Source organism: Xiphophorus maculatus, chromosome 12 (assembly GCF_002775205.1).
Source record: "Xiphophorus maculatus strain JP 163 A chromosome 12, X_maculatus-5.0-male, whole genome shotgun sequence".
NCBI classification, from domain to species: Eukaryota; Metazoa; Chordata; class Actinopteri; order Cyprinodontiformes; family Poeciliidae; genus Xiphophorus; species Xiphophorus maculatus.
In genome coordinates, this window is record NC_036454.1 from 1,552,462 (window position 1) to 1,566,550 (window position 14,089).

Consider the following 14,089-nt stretch of genomic DNA (forward strand, 5'->3'; position numbering starts at 1 on the left):
GAAACCATCAGTCGAAGTGTTGCACCTTCATCAACCAGCGAGAAAAAGTTGGGAGCAGCTACAGGCATGAAAGAAACTCCTGCAAGGAGGAGCCAGAAAGTTACCGTGGGAAATTCCCGCCACACTTTCTCACGAACTAAACATTTCTATAACGCAACAAAAACAATCTAATAGCAAAGCTAACATAACCTGGATTAACATATTTCAATAATATGCAAAAACGAAAACCATAAACATATTTTATAAATAATATTTCTTTATCACATCGCAGAGACACGTTACCATGACAGTGATCCTCATGGCTCTGAGGATTACCCATAATACCCCGCTCTTTCTAGGGTGAATGCAATACCCCGTTTTACCAGCAGATGGTGCATTTTAGCAGGATTGAACCTGAATCATTTTAACTATGTTACACTTGCACCAATTTTGACATAACTTTAATCACACTTTAATGTAATTGTACCAAAATACACTTTTAAGAAATATATTAAATAAAAGTATACTTTAAGTGAACAAAATATGTATTTGCTGAAGTGTACCAATGAAACAATGCTTTTAAAGATATTTTATGTATATTTTAAAATATATGCTCAAAATAGATTTCTTAAAAATTCAATTAAAGCTTACTTAAGTAAACTATTAAATTTATTGAAATTTCAGTATGTTTTAAATGGCATCTCAGTGTATACTTTAGGCCAGGGGAGCCCAAACTTCCTGAGACCAAGATCTACTTTTTCTCTCACCAGCGGCTGAGATCTGCCTCACAACACATAAAAATTGTAAATTAAACTCTATTGACTTATTTTATAAGCGAATATCCATCAGTTACAGCAGAAATAATAAAGTGATAGAAAACCTGATGCAGTTTCTTCCTCAGTGAGACTCTGTCACTGGGAGAAGGTTACTGGTTTCTCAGTCACAAGCTGGTTGCAAACCTGAGGCCAGCAGGAGTCAGTCAGTTCTGGCAGATCTGAACTTTGACCTCAATATGAGAAACTTCAGACTGACAGGAGGAACCAAAGAGCTCTGTAAAGGTAAAGGCAAATCTTCTGAAGTTGGGATGTAATTATGGCGGTAGAAGCCATTTGTTTGTTACTTACTGAAATATATTTGTCCTGTTTGATGTTTGTTGTTAATGACTTATACTGGAACGAGGTCATCAGTCCAAGTTTGTCGTTTATTGAACGTTCAGAAACTACGGCGGCTGTGATGAGCCACAGCGAAGGTAAACAAAGGTAAAATAACCCGAACAGGTGATCAACTCAGAACCACTCCTACCTTTTTACTCTCTCTCTCTCTTTTTGTCATTAAGCACACCTGTTACCGTGGCAACCGCCTGCGCCCCGCAAGCCGAGCAGAGGTTACGTTAAAAACATGACATTCAGTTCGTTACGGTATCAATTTTCCAGGCTTGATATTTATTTCTCTGTTATTGATCAGCTGATTTAAACTCCTGCTCTGCTGCCAGTTGCTCTCTGAGTCGCTTTTTTGTTAATGAAACCAAAACGCACCGAATTGCGCAACACCTTGTCGAAACAATAATTACTGAGATTATTAATTTTAACAGGTTTTGTTGATTTTTAAAAATTACCATTCCTTAATGAAGCTACAAACGTTTAGGATCTTAGTGAATATTTTGATAAGCGCGTCAGAAGAGGAAGTTCTGGTCTCAGCGTCCTGGCGCCGTTCAGTTTGTCACCTGCTGCCGAGATCCACTCACTGCGATCGACCGGGACCAAGATGGCGACCGGACCAGGATCCATTACTGTTTATAACTTCTATTTTCTGCTCTACTCAACCTGATCAAGACTGACATTTTTGCTAAGACTGCGTTCAAGCACGAGAAAAGGCTAGCAGCTAACAAGCTAACTTCTGAGTTCAAAGGTTATCTTCCAGAACCTAACGCGGTTGGAGCACGGCTTTAAAAGGAAAGAGAATGGGAAAACTAAAACTACAGGTTTGCACAAAGACACGATGTCATCAGCTGCAACCAGTGGGCCCGGATTTGCTCCCCATCTGATCCAGCTGCAGGTGTTCCTGCCTCCGATCACAACTATATTGGTTCCCTGGACAGACAGAGATCTGATCCGTCTCCTCTACTGGATTCTGACCCAGATATCCTGCTAAACCAGAGGGAAAGAAACTAAAAGGTGACTTGTCTCTCTGTCAATTGCAAGACAGCATTGTTAAGATAATCAATAATCGCTCTGATAAGTTAGAAAATATGGTCACCCGTAACACCGATGCTCTGGAGAAGTCAGTTGATTTTCGTTTCCCTTTTTCAAAGTAGGCTGACAGGAAAGGAGGGAAGACATGCGGTAAACGTCATCGGGTCCGGGAGTCGAACCCGCAATGGCCACGTTGCCTCTGAATGTGGGTCGCGCTAACCCCTCCGCCACCACGGCACGCCAACAAAAGACATTTTTTAACTTACATGTCAATATTTAGCAATGCCAACTACATATTTAGGTTGCTAGCTAAATACTTAGCTTGTAAGTAAATATTTAATTTGAAAGCTAAGAAAATAGTTTGTAAGCTAAACATTTAGCTTGTGAATTAAATATTTAGTTTGGAACCCTGAGATTTATAAATGTTAACGTTCTGAAACAGGAAATAGGGAACGTTCCAGAACAGGAAGTGAGGAACCTTCTGGGGAACAGGAAGTGGGAAACGTTCTGGACCAGGAAGTGGAGAACGTTCTGGATCATTGATCTGGGAACGAGGCGGAGTGTGAGACGCAGACGAAGCAGCAGAAATTGGACTCGCCTGCTCTAAATCACTTGGGCTCCTCAGCTGCCAGAACCAGCACAGGTTGCCGTGGCAACAGGGATGCAGCTCCAGCCTCCTCTGAATTTGGTTGCCACAGAAACGAGCATCTCGCCGTCATTAGCATTCCTGAGGACTAGCACACACACTGTGTAGTCATGTGACCACCTGCAGGTGTCTTCTGAAGGGTCAGGTGAGACCCCGAGGCTTATGGGTAATGGAGTCCAAACAGTCGAGGTTTGACAGTGAAGAAAACCAAGCAGCTGATGGTGTTTTCTCACTGGCTTGGCAGTGTGTGTGTGTTTCTGTGTGGTGTGTCACCCCCCCCCCCCGCGCTGATGATGTCACCAGCAGGTCCTCACAGTCTGATCTCAGCTGTGATCTTGAAGTAGGGCACGTATGACCTCCTGAGGAGGCTTCCCTTCAGCTTCCACGCCACTGAGCGCACACACACACACACACACACACACACACGCACACACACACAGACAGTCTGCTTCCAGCGGACACAGAGATGCATGCTGGGACGTCTCCGTCCCCGGGGGTCGGTCTCTTTAAGAGACATGGAGGCCTTCAGGATCTGAGCTTCATTAAAACACCAGAGCAACTGCATCACCATGGCAACACTTCACCTGGTCTGAAAGAGTCTGACAGTATCACACACACACAGGGCCGGCCAAAGCCATAACCAAACTCAGCGGCTGCTTAGGACCAGTAGGGGCCCCGTAACCCTGGTGAAAAATAAATATACTCAGTATGTTAAATTTGAACATACTGTAAGTCAGACTAATCATGAGGAAACTTCAGGTTCACTTAGGATTACTTAACTTAAAGTGGGACATTTTGGAACAACTAATTTTGTGCTTAGTGTATTTTAATAGTATTTAAATTGTATTAAAGCACAATTTAAAATGTACTAAATGATGTGGAAAAATTACAATAAGGTCACACCTGCTAGTTGTATTGCTATATGTTATTCTAAGTTCCTGTATATTCCCACCAAGTTAAACTATTTTGGTTACATGTACAAGGTTGGACGTTGTTTTCCAGCTGCATGGGAACCAGTCTGTTTCCAGGCTTGGGATCCTTTATCCCTTTGTATAAAACTCATGTGTTTCTCTGCCTGGCAGCTTTTCATCCAGACCTGCTTCATTACTGATTGTCTCTGTATTCTGCTCTATATATGAATAAACCTGACTGAGTGATTTCACCTGAACGGTGATTGGAAATAGGTTTTTTTCCACGACACTGAGTGTACTTTCATGAACTTTCTTTTGGACAACTTAAGTTACACTTAGTGTACTGTAAGTCTTGTTTTTTATGTACCGGTAATATAAACGTGCTTGATTAGTTTATTTTGAGTGTGCTATTTTTTTTTTTTTTATTTAATCTTTTATTTGGAAAGGCAAGTTTCAATTACATTGTACAATTCAACTTCCAACACAGTGGAAATATAAGAAGGAATAGCATAAGCCAATCCAGGTTTTTTTGTTTTTACAGTAACCAAACAACCATAACACAAGAGTGAGTGGGGGGTAAAGGAGGGTCAGATCTGATTCTTCTTATGTTAGGAGAAAAAAAAGAAAACACAATCAAGAGCATCATTTTGCCATAATCCTAAGCCAGGGTACAATACACAGCACAACAGTATTTGCATGTGATAAACATATTTAGCCCACAGGAATGACTGATTTTACATAGTTTGTCCATTTAGACCAGATCCTGAAGAACGATTCCTTTCGATCTTGAACAGAAAAAGAACTTCTCCAGAATGTAAATGTCCTGTACAATATTGACCCAGTCCTCAACTGTAGCTGCTTCAGGCTTTAACCATTTCCTAGTGATTGACTTTTTGCTCGCTGCCAGAAGCATTAACAGCAGTTTTTTATCATCCAGAGTCCAGTTATCAAATGAAACGTTTCCTAAATATAGGGATTCACATTTACATGGGATCCTTTCAGTAAAGATGTTATTTAGGTGGGAACACAATTGCTCCCAAAAATCCTTAATCACAGGACAACCCCAGAAGATGTGATGGTGATTTGCCCCGTTTGTTCCACAGAGTCTCCAGCATGTGTCTCTGCTGCCCCGATGCTTTATCTGAACTGGAGGTACAAAATATCGAACAGTGTTTTTCCAGCAGAACTGTCTCCATGTATTGGAGCTCGAGGTCCTCCAGTGTAATTTGTTAATCTGTTCCCAGACTTCAGTTGAAATGGATAAGTTTCCTTCTTTTACCCACTTGTTTCTTATGTAGTTTGTGTCACCTTGTTTAGAGGATAGAAAACCATTGTACAGCAAGGAAACAAGTTTCTTGCATGAACCTGACTTTAACAAAGACAAAAAGAGTGTGCTATTTTTGTGATTGAATTACATTTAAAATATATTTAGAATGTATTTTCAGTATATCGACATTACATATTTTATATATTAGTAGTGTGATTACAGTTTGCTACAATTACACTTTTGGTTTATTATAATTACTAATTAATGTCTTTTATTATTCTGCGTTGCCACTTCGTACATTAATGCTTCATACACACTGCAGAAACACATCAGGTACCAGAAGGATCCATTACTGCTTTACAGGTGAAACTAATTACTTTATGCTTTCAATATACACTGCCTGGCCAAAAAAAAGTCGCCACCTGGATTTAACTAAGCAAATAGGTCCAAGCCTCCTATTGGATAAGTACTGCATAGGCGATTATCTTTCAGTTGGCAACAAGTTATTTAACCCCAGCTGATGCAATGAGTAACTCCTCATTTCTTAAACAACCATGGCAAAAGACACATCCTGTGGTCGTGGAAAAGACGTTAGTCTGTTTAAGAAGGGTCAAATCATTGGCATGCATCAAGCAGAGAAAACATCTAAGGAGATTGCAGAAACTACTAGAATTGGGTTAAGAACTGTCCAACGCATCATTAAAAACTGGAAGGATGGTGGGGAACCATCGTCTTCCAGGAAGAAATGTGGTCGGAAAAAAATCCTGAATGATGGTGATCGGCGATTACTTAAACGTTTGGTCAAATCAAATCGAAGAAAAACAACAGCAGAACTCAGGAGTATGTTTAATTGTGAACGCAAAAGCATTTCCACACGCACAATGCGAAGGGAACTCAAGGGGTTGGGATTGAACAGCTGTGTAGCCGTAAGAAAACCTCTAATCAGTAAGGCTAACCAGAAAAAAAGGCTTCAGTTTGCTAGGGAGCATAAAGATTGGACTCTGGAGGAATGGAAGAGGGTCATGTGGTCTGATGAGTCCAGATTTACCCTGTTCCAGAGCGATGGGCGCATCAGGGTAAGAAGAGAGGCAGGTGAAGTGATGCACCCATCATGCCTAGTGCCTACTGTACCAGCCTGTGGGGGCAGTGCTATGATCTGGGGTTGCTGCAGTTGGTCAGGTCTAGGTTCAGCAACATTGTGGCCCAAAGAATGAGGTCAGCTGACTACCTGAATATACTGAATGACCAGGTTATTCCATCAATGGATTTTGTATTCCCAAATGGAACGGGCATATTCCAAGATGACAATGCCAGGATTCATGGGGCTCACATTGTGAAAGAGTGGTTCAGGGAGCATGAGACATCTTTTTCACACATGGATTGGCCACCACAGAGTCCAGACCTTAACCCCATTGAGAATCTTTGGGATGTGCTGGAGAAGGCTTTGCGCAGTGGTCAGACTCTCCCATCATCAATACAAGATCTTGGTGAAAGATTAATGCAACACTGGATGGAAATAAATCTTGTGACACTGCAGAAGCTTATTGAAACAATGCCACAGCGAATGCGGGCTGTAATCAAAGCTAAAGGCGGTCCAACAAAATATTAGAGAGTGAGACCATTTTTTGGTGGCGACTTGTTTTTTGGCCAGGCAGTGTATTAGCATTTTTCAGGAGTACATCGCCAATATACTATCATAGAATTGAACAAATTGTCAATATATTCAAAGTTTACAAACAACATGCTTATGAAAATTAGCACAATGAAACAACAGGTACACTTTAGAGGAAATGTGAAAAATATTTCACCAGCGTATTGATTTAATACAATGTCACAGTTTCCAGTTTTACTGCAGACAAACTGACGTTTCTCCTTCCTAACATCAGTTATCAGTGGTCCAAATGTTCCGCCCTTGTGAAGCGGTTCTGGAGACGTTCCGAACTGGACCCAGACCGAACCGAACTGGGCCCAGAATGGACTCCTGGTTCTGGATCGGTCCGGTCCGTTATCAGAACCAGACGGTTCTGGTCCAGAACCCAGAATTCTCTCTGGTTTCCCAAAACAAGACGCGCGAACACCGACGTCGCGCGCAAGCTCTCCTCCGTTCGGGAGCGCGCCCCGCTCGTCTCGGGAGCGCGCGCCGCAGATCCAAGGACAGAGCGGCGCGCGCGCGCGAGCATCAGGTCACCTGAAAGTCCTCCGTCATCGCGAGCCCGAACAGAACCGGGAGAACCGGAGCCGAGCCGGTTTGGAGCCGATGGATCGGCGCTGAAGCAACAGGACGAGGCGGAACCGAGTCCGCGGGTCCGGTTCTGAACACGGACTGACACAATACCCAACCCAGTCATCTTTGCTGTCACCGAACCGAGCGGCACCAGAACCTCTGAGCCGGAACCGAGCAGGAGCGTGACCCGTCCAATCCAGACCAGGAGGAGAACCGAGCCAACGGTGGATCAACAGGAGAGCGACGGAACCAGAACCGGGACCCGGACCTGTAGCTGGATCAGTAAGTGTCTCGCTTTCTGTTCAGGGGTTCTGGTTCTGCTCGGCAGCAGTGATGTGGTACCGGTTCTGATCAGGTCCAGAGGTCCCGCCGGGGCCCCAAGGGCTCACGGTTCGGTCCGGTCGGGCTTCATCCTCTGTTTGGATCTGGATCACGTGTTCCGGTTCTGATGGTTTTATTTCTGATATTTGCTTTAAAATATCTGAAGTAAAAATCTTTTACTTCAGATTTCTGTGAATTAAATGAACGAAAATGATCATTTTCAGAGTCAGACGTTTTAAGGATCTTTTTAAAATTTGTATTAAAATATTAAAATCCAGAAAAATGTGAATAAAAAAGTTATGCAGAAATGTTGAAAATGTTTATCATAATTTTCTTCAAATTTAAAGTTTTAAAACTTCAGAAGAAATTTTGTCATTAAAGCTGGACGTGAATTTAGAGCAAAAATAAAACATTTTCATGATTAAAAACTTAAAACAATCCAAAGAACATGTTCAGATTATTCATTAATCAAACAGCAAACATGAGGAATTAATATAATCTGATTAAAACTGTTGGTAAAATCATTAAATAATCATTTTAGTTCAGATTGTTTCCTGATTTAAACACATTTAAAGGGTTTTAAAGCGGTTCTGGTTCTGGAGGGATTAAATATTAATAAACATGAAGAGTTTCTGTTTCCGCCTCTGAGTAACGATAAAAGCTGCTGCTGGTTCGATTCGATTATTAATGACGAAGCTCAGAGTTTTTATGGCCAAAAGCCTGATCAACTGGATGTTTTATATAAACTTTATGTTTTATGTAACCTTTGTGTTTCTGACGCTCCACATAAAAACATCCATCATTCAGCAGGAACTGGAGCCGGCTCGTCGAACGCATCACTTCCTGTTGGCTGGAATGATGGTTGGAGAAAAAGTGATTATTTAACCATTTTTAATCCCAACCAACACAAAGAGCCGGTTGACCTCCTGACCTCTGCTGGTCCTCCGGGCTGGACGGATGGCAGAGGTCAGAGGTCACAGAAAGTGATCAGTAGAAGCAGCACTTTGATGAAACTGTTTTACTTTACCTGGATTCTGATTGGTTCCTGCTCTGATCACCTCCTTCAGCATGATTTATGACCTCTGACCTTATAAACACCGACCCTAAAAATTAATCAACTTTATCAGAACATTTCAGCAACAAGACAGTTCAAAATGTCTTACATAATAAAAACATCAATTATGAAACAAATAAAGCCCCGCCCTAAACACAAAGCTCCGCCCTAAACCCGAGGCCCCGCCCTAAACACAAAGCTCCGCCCTAAACCCGAGGCCCCGCCCTAAACACGAAACCCTAAACACGAAGCCCCCCCCCCCCCCCCCCCCCAACACATAAAATCCGCTTTAAAATGCAAACTCCAGCTCCAACAAATAGACCACACAGATGGAGGGCAGGAAGTAAATGCAGTTCATTTATTTCTGTTGATCCAGCATCAAAATGTCTACAGTCTGAGTCCTGTACGGTTGTTCCAGCCGTTCTAATAGAGAGAAAGATAAACGTTATTTTCCTGTTTCGAAGGCTGTTGGTCACAAGAGAGTTAATTTTAAAAAACTTACCAAAAAAAGAGGAGAAAAGTGGATCAACAATCTACAACTAAAATCAGGAGGTGCAGAAACTATAGCAGTCCCTCAGACGTAAGGAAACACGGAGAGCTTCGACGGGTGCAGTAGATTCATATTTACTTAGTTTAGTTTGTTGAAGAGCACTGAATACACCGTGAAAACTAAAAGAAAAGAAAATACATTTGTTTAAGTGCCTTTGTTTGACACAAAACATGAATCCATTACAAAGTAACGCTAACTTCACAAACTAATGCGGTTTTAAACGTGTACCTCGCTCCGCTGTCCAAGGGCTGCAAAGTTTATAACGGTAAAGTCCGAGTTGTGCTGCGTTAGCCTTTAGCCTGTTCTGAGCGCTACAGTCCAGACCAGGGGTGGGCAATCCTGGTCCTGGAGTCCTGCAACTCTTAGGTGTCTCCCTGGTCCAACACACTTGAATCCAACAGCTGAATCACCTCCTAGTGCAGTCAGGTTCTCCAGAGTCCTGCTGATGACCTCATTATTTGACTCAGGTGTGTTGAAGTGGAGATGCAGGAGGCCTGGAGTTGCCCACCCCGCGTCTTGTCCATGGTATATTTCAGCCCAAAGTGCTGACTGACAGGAAACTAGCAACACTTCCTCTTATTTTTCGATTTAAACGAAGGCACTAACTCAACGTGAACCAAACTACAGCGCCCCCTACTGGGTACTATGGGTGACAACCTACGATCAGCATATATAAACATGGAACGGGCATTTACACCAACAATGCCAGTTTGCAGCGCCCACCTTCTAACAGGAAGGATCGCAAAGTTTAAATTATATTTAAACAGATATTTTATTAGACAGTTACTTAGAAAGACAACAATATGTAAGGCAAGATATTATTTTACGCCCTAGCGCGGTGCTAATGTTAGCAGCTAGCTCAGGGCCGAGTCCTGGACACAAAAGATCATGTTTATTGATGCTAAAAGCTAAATAAATGAAATGTAACCTCCCCAGCCATACAGACAGAGAGCTGTGACTGTTCCCCCACACGGTTCATGTCTGAGTCCAACACGGAGGTTCTGTAGGTCGGAGCGAATCCATGACCTGCATTGGACCTGAACCCTACAACCACTCAACATTAACCTACAACTCCTGCATGAATTTGGTTTACAGAAGCTAAATAAATGATTTACCAGGAGATCCAAGCTCATAGAAATAACCTGGGTTAGCTTGTTGTTAGCATCGTTATCATAGACTAATTATTTAAATAGCACAAGTCACTATTCACCCGGCAGAAACCAGTCCACAGCCACTTAATGCTGCTTTTGATCCTAAATGCTTGACCCAAAAGTAAAGTAAATAACTGTAAGCTCCAGGCTACAGCCCGCCTCCTGTCTGTGGATGATCGTGGTTTCCTCCTCTCCCCAGTGGCGGCTCGCAGCGTGCTGCTGCTGGCCGCGCTGCACTGCTGCTCGGTGGCGCTGTGCGGCTGCGAGCCGCGCCAGGTGAACGTGGGCGCCGTGCTGAGCCAGAAGCGCTACGAGCAGGTGTTCAAGGACGCCGTGACGCAGGCCAACGACCTCTACGGCAAGGACAAGTTCAAGATGAACGCAATCTCCGTCACGCACAAGCCCAACGCCATCCAGATGGCGCTGTCCGTCTGCGAGGACCTCATCTCCAACCAGGTGAACCGCCCGGTTACCATGGCAACGGCTACCTGGCCGTGTTTTAGCTGGGAAACAGTATTGCTGCGATTCTTCACAAGCGTTGCTGCTCTAGTAAGATTAGCTAAGATAAGATTAGCAAAAATGATAGGACTAGCTAAAGTGATGCTGTTAGCATGTGGGCTATCGCTAGCAGGTTGGGTGATGGATTGAGTAGGAAGGATCCCTGACAGGTTCAGACCTTTAAACTCCAGCAGGTTTGTGTTAAACAAAGTGAAACAGGATCATTATAATGAGATCTAAATGATCTGCCTCTGACTCTCCGTGTTTCTTTGACCTCTGTCGCTGAAACAAGGAGACAGTTTGGCTTTAACCAGACAAATATCATTATAATGAGTTTTATGTCTTATCAAAATGAGAAAGTTACACTTCCTTATGATTGTTGTTACTGTTTCTGCAGATTTGTCTCCTTCCTTTAGATCCAGTTTTCTTTCTCTGTATCTGATCCTGATTTTAAATGATTTTCATCCAAACCTGGCAGATAAAAACGTTAACAGTGGATGTTGTGATATTAAGCTCTCCGTTTTGTGCTGGTTATTTATTTCCACCGTCTCTCTTTAAAGGCGGCGTTTTAAACGGCTGGCTGTGTGACAGTCTCAGTCTGGGTTTGTTCAGGGACTCAGAGATGTTTGCTGAAACATTAATACTTCATGAATATGATTAGAATAACATGAGGAACAGAAGCAGAAGTGACAGAATGAGTTCACACGAAGCGTTTCCTTCATATTTCACCTGTTCTGAAACCTGAGCGCGGCCGTCAGTCTGAGAGGAAGCGGCCCGCTGGGAGCAACGCAGCGCCGCATGAAAGACGGAGAGCGGCTCCAGGCGCGAAATCAGAGCTGCTCTAAATATAACCGCACAAACAGACGCTCTACAAAAGACACAAATAAAGCTTCTGAAAGAGCCTGCAGAGAACTGAGCTGCTGCTGGAAACCTGAACAGAACCGGGTCAGGCGGCCGGTCCAGACAGCTCTTCATCACAGGAGGAGGAACATGGAGGAGCAACATGGAGGAGCAACATGGAGGAAGATGGAGGAAACGAGGCCAACATGGCGGCATGTTGGCCAGAGAGACGGCTGTCAGATTAACTTGCTCTCTCCGTCTGGCTCTCATGTAATCTGCCGTTCTCCCAGAGCGGCCATGGAGGGATTATCCAGACACTTTTAATCCAACAGTCTCTCACTCCCAGAAAGCCACAGGTCTGACTTTCCTCATCCTGAGCCAGGAATCCTCCGGAAATCAGCCTCAGCTTGGCTGGAAGTCTCAGGGAACAGACAATCCAGTATCTTGCCACCAGAGGGCAGTCAGGAGCCGAGCCTCCACGCACCAGCGCCCCCTGCTGGGAAAGGTGAAGCGTCTTGCCTAAGGACACAACGATAGAGGCGGAAGGAGCTCCTACCACCATGGTGACGACGGTCGGATCCAGTAGGAGATCTGGCTTGGAAAGAGTCGCATCTCATTTTAAAATGTTTAGATCCTGTGGATCACAGGTGTCAAACTCCAGGCCTCCAGTCGCTGAGCCACAGGTTTAGATGAGCCACAGGTACAAAACACTGGAATGAAACGGTTTAATTACCTCCTCCTGTGGATCACCAGAACCTTAAGGTTCTCCAGAACCTTGATGACCTCATTATTCTGTTCAGGTGCTGCAGCAGAGGCTCATCTAAAAGTTACAGGACAGCGAACCTCCAGGACTGGAGTTCGACACCTGCTGTAGTAGAACTGCTGCCTTGCTACAGAAAGGTCCTGGGTTTGAATCCCAACCTGTAGTCCTTACATGGAGCTAGCATGGAGCTAACAATGGAACTAGCATGGAGCTAACAGGGCGCTAGCATGCTGTCTCTATCAGAGGGGTGATTATTCAGCAAAATGAAAGTAAATAAAATCAAAATGTCAATGTTTCATATATTTAGCAGAGCCACATTTCCAGGTTTCAGCAACTCAACCTTAAGACTTTTAAAGACAAATATGCATGAAATCAGAAAAAACATTTCTGTTAAAGTCAGAGGTCGCGTTAACGGAATATTTTCCATATTTGACCAGTTGTTGTTTTTTTTAAACGCCAGGAAAATTTGAAGCCCGTCGGTCATTTGACAGTTATAATTAACACCCCTGACTGCACATGGGCAGACATTATAGACTTTACAAAGATTTCATCGCAGAGGCAACTAAAATCAATCAATAAAAAAAATCCTCACTGAATACAAATCTCATGGACGCTGAACTAAATGCGTCTTTCTGACTGGGAGCTGGCGGCGTGTTGAAGAGTTCTGGAGCGTCTGGTTCAGAAGCCATTCCAAACCTTTGGTCGTGGTGTGGCGGTGGACCCAAACGCAGCAGCCAGTAGTCGTAGAAATAATGAATGTTTAATGAAGAAAATCAACCAACAAAAAATCCAAAATCCAGGGGTACAAGAAAATGCAAATACAGGGCAAACCGGAAACCTGAGGGATCAACAGACGATCCAAGAAGGGAAACATGGTAACGAGACGGACCGGCGAGTCGGGGCTGGGATACAGGAGCTAAAATACAGGGAGGTAGCCAACAATGGACCTAACGAGATGAGACGATTGATTGCAGGTGTGAGTAGTTGGCACAGAGAGGCTGAGGAGATGTACCGTACCGGGGAAAACAGGGAGCTGAAAATACTTCTAAAGAAAAACTGAGAAACTAGAAGAAAAAAAGACATGAAGGAAAAATTCAAACAAACCTAAACAGAAACAAGGCTGATCTAAGAACTAAGGAAAATAGAGCTAGAATAACTAGAAGATCTAAACAAAGAAATAACCTAACTAGAATCACTAAAGGAAGAAGGTATGGAGGCAGATAAGAAGAGCTAGAAACACTACAGTTAATAACTTAACTGGAACCGCTGCAGAAAGGTTCACATAAATCAGACATGTACGAATAACTGAACCTCCGGTGATGAAATAACTAATAAACATAACTAGAATCACTGCAGGGAGGCTGAAATAAGGAATAACTAGAAGGATTAATAAAAATAAACTATAATCAGTAAAGGAAGGTCGACATGGACTCAGATATACAAGAATAACAGAACCTAAAGTAGCTAAAGAAGAAACACTATGAAGGATGAAAATAAGGAACGCAATAAGACAATTCTAACCTCAATAAATAACCTCAAATAAAACTAAAATGACCATGAAGAGCTAACCTAAAGTGAAATACAACATAACAATAATTAAAGCCCAGCTCACACTACATGATTTTAGAATTGTCGGCCAATTTTCAAAACCTGAGAGACCACACACACGCTGCACCGATCGGGCCGATGGTGC

General features: G+C 43.2%; 1 protein-coding gene across 4 annotated transcripts in view; it reads left to right on the forward strand.

Annotated features, from left to right (window-relative positions):
* The first annotated feature begins 7,123 nt into the window (after positions 1-7,123).
* The window catches only part of LOC102232517 (glutamate receptor ionotropic, NMDA 1), a 51,441-nt gene continuing 44,475 nt past the window's right edge, over positions 7,124-14,089 (forward strand). For 3 of the 4 annotated variants that reach the window (XM_023343349.1, XM_023343351.1, XM_023343350.1), the window contains exons 1-2: positions 7,125-7,501; positions 10,495-10,751. In XM_023343349.1, coding sequence (XP_023199117.1) covers position 7,501; positions 10,495-10,751 — 258 coding nt within the window. In that variant the 5' untranslated portion in view covers positions 7,125-7,500. Of the gene's footprint in view, positions 7,502-10,494; positions 10,752-14,089 lie in introns of all 4 variants that reach the window. The other variant, XM_023343352.1, reaches the window with a different exon arrangement.